Consider the following 19,130-nt stretch of genomic DNA (forward strand, 5'->3'; position numbering starts at 1 on the left):
TGGCCCCCAGCACGTGCCAAGTGTTCACCGGAAGTGAGAGGAGAAAGCGTTTTATTTAAAGAGCGCCTTGGACGGAGGCCGTCGAGGGCTCTAAATGTTTAATGAGCCGAATGCATTACTATTAATTGGGAAGGTGTTCAAGATGTTTTTAAACCATGTTTTAGCTTGTGTTTTTAGAATAATAATAATAATGATAATAATAATGATAATAATAATACAACTATTATTGATTATATGATTTATGTTATTTATATCATTTATGTTATTATTATTATTATTATTATTATTATTATTATTATTAGTTCTTCCTGCCTGTTTTTTGAAAATCGTATGTTTAGAATAGATTTTTTAGTCTTTTGCACCCTTTGCATTTTTCTCAACTCCAATACAAATTTGTGTATATATTTTGTGAATGTATATTATTATTATTATTATTATTATTATTATTATTATTATTATTATTGTTATTATTATTATTATTGTTGTGATTGTTGTCGTTCTTGTTTGTAAGAATCAGCCTTTAATTTCAGGATATTGGCTGTCTCCTCTCCCATCCCTATTTTGAGTTGTATTTTTTTTTTTTTTCTCACAGTCTCCTTATCTCCCCTCACCATCATATTTAGCCCCTGCACACATTTCCAGCGGGTTATCACAATTGCCACACCCCCACCCCCCCCCCACCCTCCCCCCTTTCAGATGTGTTTCGCAGATTACCATCAGTGCCCCTCAGATATTTTTTTACAGATCCTCGGCGTTGGCAATATCCACTCGGAGCCATCTGGTGCAGATCAAAATCTATACTGACTTCTTGGGTTCAGTTGTTAAGGCATTAAATCTAAATCTACCCCCCTCACTGAAGCGTCAGGATGAGTGTTGAGTTATTAAAAAGACTCAAAAAGAATCGTAATAAAAAAAAAAATACATAGAGAGACGGAAAGAAAAAAACCTCAGAGCCCCTCACAAGCCGGGTTAGAACTGGACACCTACGGACGTGTGTGTTTGGACCGTGGCACTTTCTTAATTGGAAATTGCATATTAAACTTAAAATATATAGCTCTTATCTGATTATTTTTAATTTATAAATCATATCAATGACCATATTGTTTTATGATATCTATTACATCTATTATAATTATTATTGTTATTATTATTATTATTATTATTATTATTATTGTTGTTGTTGTTATTATTATATAAAGGAATTCGTGGATATTGCACGAGTCATTTTTTTATGTATATAATAATTAAACATTGGTTTTAGGGGGAAAAACAACAAAACTCGCTTCGCTTTAACTTCGGTGTAGACCCGTTAAGAAAAAAAAGATCCGAAATGTACATTTTCCATTGGCTTTGACTCCCTCGGAGGCTTTGATGCGTCTCATTCTTTAACCTGCACAATGCGTGGAGCTGTGACTCGGCGAGCGCTGCTTTGCCTCATTCCATCTCACTCAAACACAGGGGAGACGTTTGAGTGAAGTGGCTGCGTTGTTACGCCGACAACACACACACACACACACACACACACACACACACACACACAAGTGCACAGTCACAGCTTGACTGAAAGAAAGAAAGAAAGAAAGAAAGAAAGAAAGAAAGAAAGAGGGATTCTTTCATTAACAAAATGATGCTTTAAGCAACCATTCTGTGCGATGATAAAAAAAAAAAGACAAACATTTAGATTATGACATATAATTTAGAAAACCATTGAAATACTAATAAAAAAGTTATATATTGCAGTGTTTGATATTGAACACGTTAGAATTCGATTCATACTTCATTCCATTGACCCACCACCGACAAATAAAAACTAAATAAATAAATGGAAAAATGCCGCTCAATAATAAATGCAAAAGGAAACGAGAAAGAAAAAGTAAAACGGGTCATTTGGACGAATTCAAGTAGGGCTACAATATATATTAAACAAAAAAAATGTAATAATAAAATGACATATATGTACCGTATATAAATATGACATGCAATATTTCACTTGATAACGCACCAGTCCCGTCATGGCGAGCTCCACTTCCCTCTGGAGTGCTCTTTTCCCTGGTTAATTACAATTTAAATCTATTCAGAGTGGGTTCCTTCTTCTCCTCGCGCCGGGTTTACTTCCCCCTATGTCGGACAGCTGTAAAAAGTCGTGTAGACAGGTTGTCATACAACAATCAAAGCTGCGGTGAATGGACTCTAATGCTCAACATTTAACATACAATAGTCCAAACAGGCGGAGAGAGAGAGAGGGAGAGAGGGAGAGGGAGGGAGGGAGGGAGGGAGGGAGGGAGGGAGAGCGGCCCCCGCCATCTCTGCTCCTCATGCATCAGCAAGGCTCTGCAAAAAAAAAAAAAAAAAAAGAAAGAAGAAGAAGAAGAAGAAGAAACGAGAGAGAGAGAGAGAGAGAGAGAGAGAGAGAAAAGAGAGAAGGAGAAAGGAGGAGGAGCTTGCGGGCTCGGGCAGGGATGCCAATCAAAGCATCAACTTCAAATTGTATCTGAGAGATCAGCCCCGGACCTCGGGGCAGGCGCGTCAGTCGGAGCTCAATTGTTGATCTGATCACATCCAACGGACTTGGCGGAGGGGGCGCGCGCACACGCACACACACGCACGCACGCACGCACGCACGCACGTACGCACGCACACGCAGACGCACACACACACACACGCACACACGCACGCACACACACGGGCGGCGAGAGGGAGAGAGAGTCGGGGAGAAAGAAGCCGAGATTTAAGGAGAGGAGCCGTTGTTGCGGTGCGCTGTGCTGCGGTGTGTGCGGGGTTATTACTTTTTTTTTTTTTTTTTTTGGTTGTTCCTCTACCTGTTTTTGGGGTTTTTTTTTTTTTTTTTTTTTTACACTATACACGGTGTCTCCACAGCGACTTGAACCATTTCTCCCTGTGACTCCTCCGGGTTCCCTTCTCGTCCCCACTTTTTTTTTCCTGTTGAATTTTTGCGCACCGGGTTTTTCTTATTATTGTTATTATCTTTTTTTTTTTTTTTTTTTTTTTTTTTTAGGACGCAGATCTCCGCGCGTCTCCCCCCCCCCCTCCCCCTCCCCCCCAGCTTTTCGCTCGGAGATGTCTTTCCCCCAGCTGGGCTACCCGCAGTACTTGAGCGCGTCCCAAGCGGTGTACGGGAGCGACAGGCCGGGCGTGCTGACGCCCTCGTCCCGGGGAGGCAGCGCCGAAATCGCGGGGAGCCCGTCGTCCGCGGCGGCGGCGGCGGCCGTGACCTCGGTGCTGGGCATGTACGCCAACCCCTACGCGCACAACTACAGCGCCTTCCTGCCTTACACCAGCGCGGATTTGGCTCTTTTTTCCCAAATGGTAAGAAAAGTTATTTTCTTGTGCTGTTTTTTTTTTTTTGTTGTTGTCTTTTGTGGAGGTGATATAGAGCATGATACCAGAAATTAACTGCTCTCGGCCAAAAGTAAATGTAAACCTGTTTTTTTTCCATCGCTATTATTTACCCCTTTTCATTCCGATAATCGTTTTTTATTTCTTTGGAGCTTTATTGCAATCGTTGCCGTGAGATTTTAGGAGTCACAAAACGGTGTGTTTACCTCGGGGAGCGCGTAGAGACACGTAGACGTTATGAATACGACTCCTAGTTTCCTTATAATAATCCTATGGCGACGTTTATATACGGTGCCAAATCAAACATTAAACTCTAACCTTCGACTCCAATCCCGTGTTTTGCTCAAAATGTGAGAAAAAGTTTTGACACGCTTGGTATTCGCGTTATTCTTAAATAATATGTTGGATAATATGCCACGGTGAAAAGGCGCAAAGAAAATAATATCTTGTTATTTTTCTGATTTTTGCGGCATATTATTATTGTTATGGTGTCCAAATGTATATTAATTCAAGACAGCTAAATTGTTATTATAATATACGTACTGGAATATATCGATATTATGTATTGATAAGGGTAATTAACATGGACCTTTATCATGCTGTGATAATGTACTTCTGACTAATATGTCTGGACTGCATGTAAAGAATTATCGTTTTTTGTTTTTTTTGGTTGATTTTTTTAATTTCCATGTTGGAAAACGTGTCAGATTATTTTGCAAGCATGCTCGTCGCTGTGTCAGGTATTACACACGTCTACTTCACGTTTTCCCAAAGAGACGAACGCATAAAATACAGTTCCACTGAAATAATAGCAGTGGAAATGATCAATTCTAAACTTGGGGCAAATAAGTTGGTGTCATGTGGTGTCACCACAACTAAGGCCTCTCCTCTGCTTCTATGCGGGCCGTAGATTGGGCTTATTTTAACCCACTGCCTAAATAATTTAACCTCCTTCCATGATCCCATTCTGTCCGTGTGACCGGGCTGATGACTGTGAAATGTTTGCTTACTATTGTGCCCACGGGCTTCTGGCTTGCGGCAGGTGCCACCGTGTGACAGCTTGACTCTCACATCATTCACAGAGACCGTTTTCGCTTAATTTGCACTACCGGCGCAGTCCTTTTGACATACAGTCGTCCCAACGTTGAACATGTTTTTATTTTAAATTACAGCCAAAGTAAATGGGCCTAGGACTAGTGCGTAACGATGGGCCGTGCGTAATAACCAATGATCTCACCCCACCCCCTCCCTTGCGCGTCCCAGGGATCCCAGTACGACTTGAAAGACAGCCCTGGGGTCCACCCGGCCAGCTTCGCCGCCCACACGTCTCCGGCCTTCTACCCGTACGGCCAATTCCAGTACGGGGACCCGGCCAGGCCCAAGAACGCCACCCGGGAGAGCACCAGCACCCTGAAGGCCTGGCTCAACGAGCACAGGAAGAACCCCTACCCCACCAAGGGCGAGAAGATCATGCTGGCCATCATCACCAAGATGACCCTGACGCAGGTCTCCACCTGGTTCGCCAACGCCCGCCGGAGGCTCAAGAAGGAGAACAAGGTGACCTGGGGCGCCAGGAGCAAGGAGGACGAGGAGGACGGCAACCTGTTCGGCAGCGGGGACGAGGTGGAGAAGAACGAGGACGAGGAGGAGATCGACCTGGAGAGCATCGACATAGACAAAATCGACGACAACGACGGCGATCAGAGCAACGAGGAGGACGACGAGAAGTCCACCGAGGGGAGCGGGGACCGCGGGGGCGGCGGCGCGGAGCTGGACGGCCTAGAGAAGAGACGGGCCTTCGCGCTCCAGGCTCACGAGGTCTTCGAGAAGTCCAAGAACGCCATTTCGGTTCACCAAGCGGGCAAGGAGACCTCCGACGGGAACAACAACACCACCACCACCACCACCAGAGTGCTGTCCCCAGACAGGCCGGGAGGCTTCCCACTCCCGGCGAACAATAAGCCCAAAATCTGGTCCTTGGCGGAGACCGCCACCAGCCCCGACAGTTCCACCCAGAAGCCCACGTCCCCTTCTGGCCCCGCGGGGGCCCCGCACCACCAGATCCAAGCCCACCACCCGGCCTTCCTCCCTAGCCACGGACTGTACACTTGTCAGATTGGGAAGTTTCACAACTGGACCAATGGCGCTTTCCTTGGCCAGAACTCCCTGCTGAACGTCAGGTCCTTTCTCGGAGTAAACCAGCACCATCACCACCACCACCACAGCCACCACCTGCAGGCCCAGCAGCCCACTTCGGTGGTCGTGTCGCCGGTAGCAGCCGCTGCGGCGCTGAGCAACGACAGCAAGGCTCCACCAGAGAGCCACAGTCCCAAGCACATAGGTAGGAAGTTATAGTCAGTTCATATGTTATAAAATAATAGTTTTATATATATATATATATATTACACCTCGGCCCATATGAAATAAACGAAAAATATTAAATTTCAGTATTATATTACAAAAACAAACTATTAAAATACAATTATAACGTTATAGTTCTATATCATATGGGGTTAAACTATGAATATATATATTTTTTTCGGTATTCCTTTATACTCATGTTGTGATGTCGTTCATTTTTTTAGACCATGAAAACGATGTAAGAACGGATTCGCCATCGACACAGCCTCTCAAGTCTTCATTTCGTCCCCTCCATGACAGGTGAGAATATAACTTTTTTTTACACCGCTACTCCTTCAAGTTGAAGAAACGAGTAAACATTTTAAAATGGGCTCAGTGTCACTGACGTCGAGCAATTTAACGCGTCCATTTAATCGGCCTATTCACTACATGTATAATAATAATAATAATAATAATAATAATAATAATAATAATAATAATAATAATAATAATGATAATAATTTATAATGCGTTTTAAAATAACACTATTTAGAGATACATAAATGTGTCGAACTACCGGTGAATACATTTCCAGCCTTGTTTAGGCTCTTGACGGCTCTTGAGAAATCGAGTTGATGTCATTTAAAATTTGTCTAAATAAACTTTGGATTTTGTGGGTGACAGGGGTCTCGCCCCCCCCCCCCCCCAACATACACCCACACCCACACCCCTTCTAATTCCTCTCCTCTGGGGGTGGTGCGGCTACTTATCAAGTCACCGAGTAAAACGGGCTGTGTCTGGGCTGTGTGCTTTCCCTAAAGACCCTGGGGAGAGCCGCGGCCCTGGGGAGCGCTCTGCCGTGGAACTTTCCCCCGTTTCAAGTGCTATAATTCCCTCTCTCTCTCCCTCACTCTCTCTCTCTCTCTCTCTCTCTCTCTCTCACTCTCTCACTCTCTCTCTCTCCCTCTCCCTCTCCCTCTCTCTCCCCCTCTCCCTCTCTCTCCTTGTCGAATTTCCAATTCAATTCAATTCAAAGGGCCGTCATTGGCATGGGAAACACACGTTTGCGTTGCCAAAGCGAGTGGAAAACACAAAAATGTTAAGAGTATAAATAAAAGATGGGGGGAACTGAAATGCAGACAGAAATGTGTAAACATTGCACTTAAAAATATGAAATAAATATAAATACAAGTGTATATATATATAGATAGGTCAAGATAATAAAGTACATTTCTTGGTCTAGGCCACCCACTGTTGTAGTTGAACTATTTTATATATTTCTCCATCTTAAATATATAAACATTTAGACATACAGTATACACACAGAGATAAGTAAATCTCTCTCCCTCTCTCCCTCCCTCTCTCTCTCCCTCCCTCTCTCTCTCTTTACCTTGACGTGGCGGACTTACGTGCGTTGCACAGCTGCTGTTCAAGAGCGGTCGAAGCAGCTTCAAAAAATGTTTGCATCAGAATCATGACCAATAAATGAATAGATCGTTTAAAGTTCTAAAATAGTTCAGGTGGTCCATCCGTCGTTGGGTGCGTTTCCCAAGCCCCCCCTTTTAACTGGCCAGCGGGGGGGGGGAAATAACGAATCGTTTTTTCTTCTTCTTTCTGTTCCGCAAATGAGAAAAAGAAATATTATTCAGCCAGCCTCTCCAGACGGGTGCAGGGTATTTATTTATCTACCTTTGTGTGTGTGTGTGTGTGTGTGTGTGTGTGTGTTATTCTTATCCAGATTCTCTCTGCCTTCCAGCGCCAGGAACCCCGCAGCGGACGCCACGCAACGGGTCCTCACCGCGCTCTCCTCGGCCTGATCAAGACGTCATGACGCTGAGCTGGCTGATGCCCGCGGACACACGCACGCAACCACGCACGCACGCACGCACGCACGCACGCACACACAGAGACAGAGAGAAAGGAAGAAAGAAAGAGACTTAATACACACTCCTAAAAAAAAAAAAAGGACAATGAATAATAGCGCAATGCAGCGTAGCGTTCGGTCGCTAAAGGACTAATGACGTCATTTGGTAATATCCTGTGGATGGATGGATTACTTCCTCTATTGTTGTGTAGCCTGTACTCCCATGTTGCCGCCCCCCTCTCTCCACGGTGCCCAGGCAGGCTGGGACGTTTTGGTGGGATTTCATTTTCGTTTAATTGTTATTATTATATTATTCTTTTCTTTTCTTTTCTTTTTTTGGTGTCTTCCTCCTTTTTTTTTTTTTCTTTCATGTAAATACAAGTGATTTCAAAAAAAAAAAAAAATTGTAAATAGCGCGTTGAAGGAAATTTGTCCAGATCGTATATTTTGCCTAATAAACTAAATGAAATTATAGAAAATAAAAAAAAAACAACACAACAAAGGATATCATTACTCCGTCTATTCTGTTTCAAAAAAACAACTATTTTTTTTATGTTTGTAAGATACGTTTTACGACAACATCAACAGCGTCATTTTATTATTATTATTATTATTATTATTATTATTATTATTATTATTATTATTATTATTATTATTATTATTATTATTATTAAACCTTTTTTATGAACTGTTACAAAGCAAAACCCCTGTTGGTGTGAGATGTATTGAGCAGCGTGGACGCATTGAGGTGCTAATAAGCGTCCAGATGGCGGCTGGTGACACGAAATGGACAGCAGCAGCTGTGAGCGTCATTAAGTAATAATATGGGAACGCCCCGGTCCAAACAAAATCAAATGGTTAAAATCTAATCTGTCAGAAAGGGAATTCGATTCGATCATCAATTATTAATATTTGGAAGGGGATGAGGAGGCGTTCCAGCTTTAAGGCCGTGGGCCCGGTGACAATTGTGAGAGGTTGGAGGTGTGGTTTGATAGCAGCTTGATAGAGGTCATTATCCCACCCCACATCCCGCTAAATATGAAAAATAATATGTATTTATTTCACCACTTTGGACTAATGCGGATCAATGGGGGTAATTGGGGTGAAGCTGCAGTCACCATCTGTGGGAATATCGCATCCTTTTTTTTTTTTTTTTTTTTTAATCTCTTTTATTTACATTTTGTAGTTTTTTTTTTATTTTTGATTCATTTGGAAATCAAAATGAACGCTACCGGGAGAGGTGCTGGAATAACGTCATTTCTCTTTTTTTTTTGTTTGACAAAACTAATGCCACGGAGAAAGGAAAGTCCTGAAAACCAACCGCCCGCGATAAACAAACACAATTTTTGCCAACAAATCCTCATGATTATTGTGAAGTTAAAACAAAATGTTTGGGCCAGTCGAGTATTTAAGAACGAGGGAGGTCGAGGGAAATGGTTTTAAACCTGTAGCCTGACAAATTCACTCTCATCTGTTTTGCAATATCACAGCGACCTCTATGGGCCATAAATATATATATGTGTGTATATATATATATATATATATATATATATATATATATATATATATATATATACACACATATATACATATACATATATATATATATATACACATATATAATATATATATATATATATATATATATATATATATATATATATATATATATATATATATATATATATATATATATATATATATATATAATTAAAGGTCCGAATCACGGTTTCTTGATAATAAAAAAAAAGTGCAAATGTCTAAAATGTGATCGAACCTGAGATGTGAGATACATCGACCAGGGGCTACGGATTACAATTGATTGAGCTTTTTTGAAGGCCAGAAATAAGCTTACCGTTTCGACCGTTGTGGTGATCACAGGATTTACCATCCAACATAAATTCACCTGAAATCCCATGTAGTCCGCCATAATTCAACACACTATATTTTTTATTTATTGATAGAAAGAATCACCAATAATTCTTGCATTGTGGAACGTTTTGGAAAAGTATTGATGGGAAGTGAAGTGTGCATGTAGGCCTAATTTGATCAAAACAGTTGGAATACGAGAGACGGGGTGAAACAATTGACAAATGATTATCCTTAATATAATAATAATAATAATAATAATAATAATAATAATAATTATTATTATTATTATTATTATTATTATTGAAATTGACTTAAATGTAGTAAATGAGAAACGAACGCAGGTGTGTGCAGAAGCCCCCCCCCCCTCTCTCTCCCATTTGCAAATAACATCCTTTCAAGGATGTGACTTTTGCGGGTGAAATTAAATAACCTCCCATAGTATCACCATTTATTTCTTTTGTACTTGGAACAGCGTGAGGTTAAAGCCAGGCGTTTGCTGCGGGCCATAATATTGTGTTTCCGTAATATATACAAAATTATTCATTTAGCAAGTGGATGTACAGTGGATTGTCTAATGACTAATGAACGGAGTTGGAGCTGATAATTAGGCTGTCACTTCCAGCCCTCCCTCCCTCCCTCCTTCCTTCCTTCCCTCCCTCCCTCCTTCCTTCCTTCCCTCCCTCCCTCCCTCGCCCGCCCCTGAGCCACGAAGCGCAGGGAGGCCGGGAGAACAGCGAACCGAAGGAGCAGTAAATACAGTGCACGCTGATTAGCGACGCAGAGGTAAATGTACATATTATAAACCGCCTTAAAAAAAAAAAGAAAAATTAAACGAGCCTATAAGCCGCAGGCCCGGCGCAGTAAGGAGGAAAAATTGCCCGTCTATCTTATTATTATGGAAATTGACTTATAATTAGTGATATCCGTCTAATTACAATTACAAATGAATAAGCGCTTCCCAACAAAAAACATCACACATCAAATGCTGTATGATCATTTTATATATGTATATATATATATATATATATATATATATATATATATATATATATATATATATATATATATATATATATATATATATATATATATATATATATATATATATTACATACATATATAAAATGATCAATGATACATATAAACAATATGTTATGTGTTGTATGATCATTATAAATATATATATATATATATATATATACTGTATATATATATACAGTATATATATATATATAAAATGATCAATGATACTTACAAACAATATGTTGTGTTGTATGATCATTAAAAATAAATAAATAAATATATATATATATATATATATATATATATATGTATATATATATATATGTATATATATATATAGATTCATTATTTTTAGTTTAATTATTTTTAGAAATTAAATGCTGATTATATATAAATATATAATCAGCGTTTGATTTCTTCCACTAAAAATAATATAAAAACAAAGAAACAAAAACATTTAAATAAAAACTACTGCTACAAAAAAGAATGACAAAAATAATAGCAATGATACTAATAATCACAACAACAACAACAACAACAACAACAACAACAACTACAACAACGACAGCAACAATAATTAAAATAAATAAATAAATGTATAATAATAATACTAATAATAATAACAACAATAAATATGGCTGCAGGCAGCAATACCCAGGGTCCAGTTGGATGTTTTAGGTACACATTACAGTTTTCAGGGCTCTCTGAAACGCAGCACGATTTTCTGAGTTTACTTGAACGCTGCATCGGCTCCCCCCCCGGTCTGTCGTCTCCTGGCGGCCTACACAGCACCACCCTCACAATGTGAACGAGCGGCCAGAGATGGAAATCAGACTTAACGTCGCTTCATGATGTCACAAAGCGCCCGGCTCCACAAGCTCAACAAGGTACGCTGAACTCCTTCAACTTAGGGTTAATCTTCGTGTGTAGATCGATATGGATCAAACTTGAACCACAAGATGTCTGAGATGTCTGGGTTCCAACGAGACCTCAAGCATGTCCGTAAGTTCAGTGGTTTAAGTGTTCCGGACACTTTTAGTCCGAAAAAGTGAGATGTAGATTATTGCTCAAAATCCCAGCAATAACAAAAACCTTTAATCGAAATCCGAAGATATAAGAAGCTGTATTTTCACGATGCCACCCCTTTGATATCATTAAAAATGTAACCCCAAAAGACTTGAAGACAAGAATAACTTGTTTTATTCCTTAACTATTTAGAATTCTGTCATGGGGCTATTGACCCCAACCCCCACCTCCACCCGCAACCAACCCCCAACCCCCACCTCCACCCGCAACCAGCCTCACACACACACACACACACACACACACACACACACACACTACACGCACACTATAGCACCAGAGTCCTTTGTTCGTGAAAATTAACCATCTCTCAAAGATGTGTGTGTGTGTGTGTGTGTGTGTGTGTGTGTGTGTGTGTGTGTGTGTGTGTGTGTGTGTGTGTGTGTGTGAGAGAGAGTGAAGTGGTGGCCGAAGGGGAGGAAAGTTCAACACTGTCCTGTCTTTTTTGGCAGATACAGCCTACTCTCAGAATGGACACAACACAAAGATCCTTTTTTGTGTGTGTGTGTGTGTGTGTGTGGGGGTGGGGGGGGGTGCCCCGGGGGGGGTGCCCCCTACACACACCTCAAAACATCTCTGTTTTTTATTTTTATTATTATTTTTTATACCACTCAGGTGTCCACCGCCTCATCCATTGATCTAGTTTCAGGAGAGCCCCGTTGGTCAAAACATTGACACAAAAGGCCATTGCCCATTCTCCTCACAGGTCAGCTCAGAGGCCCCCCTGACACAGAACCCCCTCCACAACAACAACCAACAACAAGTCAAACAGGAGCGCCCACCCCATCCACCCCCGCCAACCCAAACACCCCCTGCAGCGTGTTTAGTGGACTACCCCGCCGCTGCCGCCGCTTTCCCTCGTTTCCCGGTGACACAATGGAGCTGAAAGGGACGGACGCCTTGGTCACAGGCTTTTCACGGCAGGAGTGATGGGCCGCTGTAAGACAAGGCTTTTATTTCTTCCTTTTTGCCACAGGAAGAGGTCGGAAGGGAACTAAGAAAGAGAGAGAAAAAAGAGAGAGAGCAAGAAAAAAACCCCGCGGAGGCCCTGGGCTCCAAACACAAATAGCGACGAGGGAAGCTTGCCTGACAAACCTGGCGGCTCAGGAGAGACTCGGGACAGCTCCACAACCCCACACCTTCACCGGCTATAGACATGTGCTTGAAGTGAAAAAAAGTGAAAAAGTGTCGGTATTTTGAAATACGCTATAGTTTTTATGTTGTATGTTGTATGTTAACATGTGGACTACCTACTTGAATGACAGATTTCTCATGTTCTCACGGAACGCAGCATCACTTCCTGCGGTCTCTCGATCGGATACAAACTTGGAACACTTTCTAATCCGCCTGAACCAGTGAGCGCGGGCAGCAGCCTTTACCAATGATGGCACCAGAACTGGTGGAATGGATAATGAGTGAAACCAGCTGCTTCCAACCAAAAAGGTACGAAATGGAAAGTGCAAACACGAATGCCCACGATCCAAAGAAATGACCCGTCCACCTCTATATGTGGTCAATGACGTCATGGCAACCCTGAGCTCGCAGCCTGGCCATTATCACAATAAAATAAATGAATGCGCTCCGACTCAATGACATATGCTTTATTTAACACGATGTCCACTTGATTGGAGTACAGAGTACCGGCAGCTTGGGAGAAGAAGAAAAAGTTAATAAAATATTTCTGTCTTTCTCTTGGCTACCCAAAAGCAAAAATATCTGAAGACGAGAGAGAGCAATGGCGATGGATGATCATTTCCACCAGAAAATAACATTTAAAAAACTTAAACTTAACTTAAGTTAAAACTTAAGTAAAAAACATAAAAATCGCAGCCAGTTTCTCAAATTGTGATTTAGAATTAAGTATCATCATTTTGATTTGATCATATGATCATAATTAGGAGATGCAATAAGTCAAATATTTGACTTAGTGTATCTCCTAATTATGACTAAAGTATCTCATAATTATGAGATACTTACTTAGTCAAAATCTTGATTTAGTATCTCTAATCTCATAATTTTGATTTACTAAGTCAAGACTTAATATGTCATAAATTTGAGTTATGATATACTGTATCATATAATTATGATATACTCAAGTCACAATTAGAGATACTAATGCTAAGGTCACATCCCCGGCAGCATGAAGCGGAGCTGCTCTCCTCGGTGGTGTGACCGTACACCCTGTGCACCTTGCGTTTGAGGGCGTGTCGGCTCAAAATCCACTGCCTCTTGCGCGTGCGCCAAACACTTCTACGCTTTATCCCATTCCATATTTAATATACATTATAAAGATAGATGGTGCCATGTCTACTATTTTTTTTTTATTAAAATGGTGAAGCTATTTACTTAGAAAAATAAATAACCTCTCGAAAAAGTTCCGTAAATAATCTTGCCATCCATAAAATGACGTGTTCCTTATTTTATCGATAGTTTAAGGGAAGTTTTTCATTAAAAAAATAGGAACAATACTCAGTGGTATGAGCTTCCATTTTCCACCGATCATTGCCATTGAGAGCGTATCTCCCCTCCTATTGGCCTTCGCCCAACGCTCGGCGCTGCTCATTCGCACAAAGCTGAAACTTGCTCAACTTTCCTTGTCGCCGTGAAGACGTGAGCTCGTCGTCGGGCGTCGCTCTGCCCCCTGCAGCCGGATGAAGCCCAGCTCCGTTTGAAATGCTTTGCAGCCTGTCGCTTTGCAGCCTGTCGCTTTGCAGCCTGTCGCTTTGCAGCCTGTCGCTTTGCAGCGCCCCCTCGCCGGCGGTGTGACCTTACCATAAGTCATCATTTTGACTTACTAAGTCTAAGTATCACTGAAAAGGGCTTCCACCGATGGCCTAGAAGCCAGACAGGGAAAAGGGGAAGTTGGGTAAAGACTTATTCGTCTTTGTTTGTTTGTTTGTCTGTTTGTTTGTCTGTTTGTTTGTCTGTTTGTTTGTTTGTTTGCTTCTTACTCTGACTGGAGAACCCCCCCCCCCCCCCCAAACACAAACCTTCCTTTTCACAATATTGTTTTGGACGCGATCAAAATAAAGCATATTATGCTATATTTCGATCGCATCCAAAACAAAAAAGAAAAAGAGAGAGAAAGCCTGTGCCAGCTTTTCTAATTGGCCAGCCCGTTAATCCGGAAATATCACCCTCCAATCGCTGCTGAAAGCTTCTATTTCCGGCCACCTCGACTTCATTATTGGTGACTGATCAAAGCCGTCCCCCGTCGGGCTGTGATTGTTTAAAGGGGCGTCCGCGGGCCACGTGCACCGTTCCCGCCCCAACACACACACACACACACACACACACACACACACACACACACACACATGCACACACACACACGGAAGTTGCACTTGGCATCCCGCTAATGAATTCACCAGCCAATTAAAACTGATCTGACTTGAGTCTCGCTGAAGTATCTGAACATAGCAGCTCACCACTGCAGCTATATTTAGGGGCACTTCGTGATGCACCACTTGAAATACACGCACACACACACACGCGCACATGCACGCACACACACACACGCGCTATCATCTTTTTCGGTGGATCGTAAATATTTTGCCTTCATTACCCTCCCCAGTATGGATCATGTTCTTCAGGGGGGTTGGGTAATGAGGGGGGTGGGGGGGGGGGGGGGCGTATTTATAGGCGATTCAATTCATTCTTCGTAATGTAATTACTGTACACACTGGAAGCATAAATGAGACAGACAGCGCTGTTGTCGAGAGCTGCTTTGAAGTGAACGCCCCCCCCCCCCCCCCCCCTTGTCAATTCAATGGAAAGTTTTTTTTTATTTTTACTCTTGTATTTTGTTAGAGTGATATCTTTTCTTCTTCTTGTTCATAGACAATGGATGGCTGGCGTCTCAATGTTGTAGAGAACACAAGATACATACAGTACCTGCTGGTGGGTGCAAACTGGACCATGAGCATTGATTTGATGAATCATTTGCCTTATGTCTTAAATGGATCTACTTTTAATTAAATAGCATGATTTGTTTTCACAGCTTACGCTATCTAACTGTACCTGTCAAACCTGACATTTTTCCTGGGATTCTCCTGTATATTAATATTTTTATTGTAGATGCATTAATTTTCCTTTTGTTTCCTAATGTCCTAATGAAACAAAATAGACCCGTGCGTAATGAGGAGACTTTCCCTTATTTTCAAAACCCTAATGATGACAGGTATGTACCTTACCATTAGTATGTTGCATCTTTAACAAGATAATTATCTGATGAATATTTGGAAGAAACGCTATTTGCATTGTCATAATAATAATAATAATAATAATAATAATAATAATAATAATAATAATAATAATAATAATTATTATTATTTTGATCATGAAAAGTTGACATCAGTGGTTTATGGACGTCATGGAACCAACCATCGACACGATGAATACAATTTGTATTCAAGGGCAGTTCCAACATGCTGTCTTCCGAGTTCGATCCAAATCAGTCCTATTTTTGTCAAAAAAGTTAGTAAAAAATGTTGCATTTCTCATCCCCTCAACGGTCACGTGGAAGCACTGCAGACTTCTCATTGATCATTGACAAGCGAGTCATTGTTTAAAGATGGCGGTGCGCAAACGCAGACTCCCGAAATACAGTACGAAGCAGTTTCGTAAATACAAGCAGGAGGAGAGTTTAGAGGAGAACACACTACACCGCCGCCCACAACGCGTATTGTGCCATTCCCTGCTCTGCGCTGTGAAACTCCAACCACGTCTTGCTCCCCGCTTACAGGCAGAAAGTCAAACTGCCTAAACCTGTCGTGAGAACCAAGAAGTGGAGCAGTGAAGCAGCAGAGGCGCTGCGTGAGAGCCTCGACTAGTTACGTCTTTCTTTAATTTACTCGCTGCAAGTCAAGGTGATTGTAATAAGCCCTGGAAACCATACAGACATTTAATCTTACATAGTTTGTAGGATTATTGTATTCAGGTGGACAATTATATCATACTAAAAACACTAAAATCAGTTCTGAATGGAAAAAAGAAATCAGAGTAAGAACTATGACTCTGCATCTATATTTACCTGCATATCCCGGCGTATATTTTTATTAGTACTCAGATATTAAGCCAAATTCCACTTGAATGGAACTGTAATAAAAATGTAATACTTTTTAGCCCCTAAAGACTATGAAGACCCAAATAAACTAAAATACTCTCTGAAACCTTGACAAAGGGAACGAGCCTTTATCAGAACATGAAATCGTCAGGTGGAATAAAAGATAATGTTCTCGGAAGAGATTATATTGTAATAAGAGAATTGCCAAGAACAAATACCTTCTGTAATACAACATTAAAATTATTGTATGCTGAGGCGTTTACTGGCCATGTTGGTGTTGATCACTATGACATTAGATAGCCAGGGCCGGCTCGCCCATTGCACTTTAACTAAGCGCCGTCTACCCTGGACCCCGTGTATTGCTCCCTGCAGCTATATTTAGGGGTCATTATTATTCTCCTTGGCATTTTTCGGGCTAAAAGTGTCTGGAACGTGACAACCGCTGGACCCCCGGACACGGTGGAGGTCTCGTTAGAACCAGGACCTCTCAGATATGTCCGGTTCAAGTTTAATCCATATCGATCCACATTCGGACCAGGAATTAGTGAAAAAGTCGATGAAAATTGACCTGAAGTAGCCGAACGTTCGTGCTTTGCCGATACGCCAAGGTTGTAAAACCTCCGGTTGGGTGGTGGAGGAAGATGTGTTTGTAGAGTAGGACGCTTTGTGACATCATCATCCAATTCGTTAAATATGTGCAGGTTGTTGCTCCGAACGTCCATTCCCATTGTGTGAGGTGCAAAGTGTGGACTCCATTGCTCTGAAGTGGTTACATATTGCACGCGTGTAGGTGTCTGTGTATCGTCTCATCTGCTTAACGTCAGCAGGGCTGTTCGATTGATATCCTATTTTGCTCTTTTTGTAAATAAATGCATTGGTCCCTCCTTACTTTGCGGGATTCGAGGAAGTTTTAAGATGGAGGAGTCTATGATGTCTTTCATGGACTCGAAACGCAACATAAAACTAGGACCAGGAAAAGTCGAAATAATCACAGAAATTCGTCCTTATTATAATAATAATAATAATAACAATAATAATAATAATAATAATAATAATAATAATAATAATAATAATAATAATAATAATAATAATAATAATTATTATTATTATAATCATGCATTTATTTATTCATTATTTTTGGTATTTTTTAAATCCAAATTTAAATCATAAAAAGCTGACTATGTTTAGGTATGGGGGTCTTGTCAACCCCCCCCCCCCCCCCCCGTCCCCACCCCCACCCAGCCCCCCACCCCACCCCACCACCACCACCACCACCCATTAATGATTCCACAAGGCCAGCTAATAAAAGGCTGAACTTTCTGATGTGATGCCATCGTGGCTTGGTCTAATTCCAGCATGGCGGCCATCTGAACTGTCACACTGCAGCTGTGGCTGGAGCCCATGAATTTCCATTTCGAGGAGGACATCTCTCTCTCTCTCTCTCTCTCTCTCTCTCTCTCTCTCTCCCTCAGCACCCTTACGGCACATGTGCGGTGCAGAAGGTGATAGCAAATGCAACTCGCCAACTTGAAGTCTCTCTTTCTCTCTCGCTCTCTCTACAACTGTATTCTCCCTTGCTTTCTCTCCTCCTCCCCCTCCTCCTCCTACTTTCTTTTAACTTTTAACAACTTCAGCTTGCCTGTTTGAAACAATATTTTTTTTATATATCGCGAATGAGTCACGACAAATACCTGAAAGGATCCAAATGCAGTATGTGGACTTTCAGTTTGGTCTTTCTCTACCTCTATCTCATAAGGATCTATCCTCCTTTACTGATGAAACATAAAATAAAAATTCTCGAGCTCTATGGTTTGGCATGGCATTGGCTGATATACAGTCTGTTTGACTACCGCCGCCAAAATGTACTTACGATATCATACTATATCATACTATACTATTCACTATTCATATTTATCCAACCAAGCAGCTATAGGCATCTGTAGACATCAGTTTACGGCGACATCTGGTCAAGCTTAGGCAGAACTTCCAATGAACCTTGTGTTCGCATGTGCTCTGAATGCTGATCAAGAAGCGAAGGAAACACAAGGAGAGGAACCCGACATTGGTTCACATCTTCGCCCTGTGTTTCGGGAATTTGACCTCGTCCGGTCCGTCACTTCCCGGACGTATAATTGACAATCACACGGCTGCATACCTTTTGTTGCTTCGGCAGCAGCTTTGCTTTTGTCTGCGCTTAGCGTGATCAATCCAGGGGCGCTCAGATCACGCCATCGCGATGCACATATTAGCTTTCAGCGGCGGTTATAAATAATTTCCACCAGCGGGTAAACATGAGCCGTCATACCCTCCAACCTACCCTTCCCTCACCTACCCTCACCTACCCTATCCTACCCTCACCTATCCTACCCTACCCTCACCTACCCTCACCTACCCTACCCCACCCTACTCTACCCTACCCTACCCTCACCTACCCTACCCCACCCTACCCTCACCTAACTTACCATACCCTACTAGGCCCATCCTGGCCCCAGAGAAGACAATCACCACATCTGGAGCTGCTGTCGC

At 41.7% G+C, this 19,130-nt stretch overlaps 1 protein-coding gene across 2 annotated transcripts; it reads left to right on the top strand.

The window, feature by feature from the left end:
* Window positions 1–3,078: 3,078 nt before the first annotated feature.
* Window positions 3,079–7,872, top strand: irx1a (iroquois homeobox 1a; the record flags this gene model as incomplete). 2 transcript variants are annotated; one of them, XM_080005099.1, is made up of 4 exons in its annotated part: window positions 3,079–3,327; window positions 4,621–5,698; window positions 5,943–6,018; window positions 7,436–7,872. In XM_080005099.1, 4 exons carry the CDS (start codon window positions 3,079–3,081, stop codon window positions 7,512–7,514), a joined length of 1,482 nt encoding a protein of 493 aa, XP_079861225.1. In that variant the 3' UTR covers window positions 7,515–7,872. The 2 variants fall into 2 exon arrangements, with proteins under 2 accessions (XP_079861225.1, XP_079861226.1); XM_080005100.1 differs by having other exon boundaries at window positions 7,454–7,872.
* Between the last annotated feature and the right edge of the window lie 11,258 nt (window positions 7,873–19,130).

The sequence above is a fragment of the Zeus faber genome, assembly GCF_960531495.2.
Source record: "Zeus faber genome assembly, chromosome: 8".
In the NCBI taxonomy this organism is placed as follows: domain Eukaryota; kingdom Metazoa; phylum Chordata; class Actinopteri; order Zeiformes; family Zeidae; genus Zeus; species Zeus faber.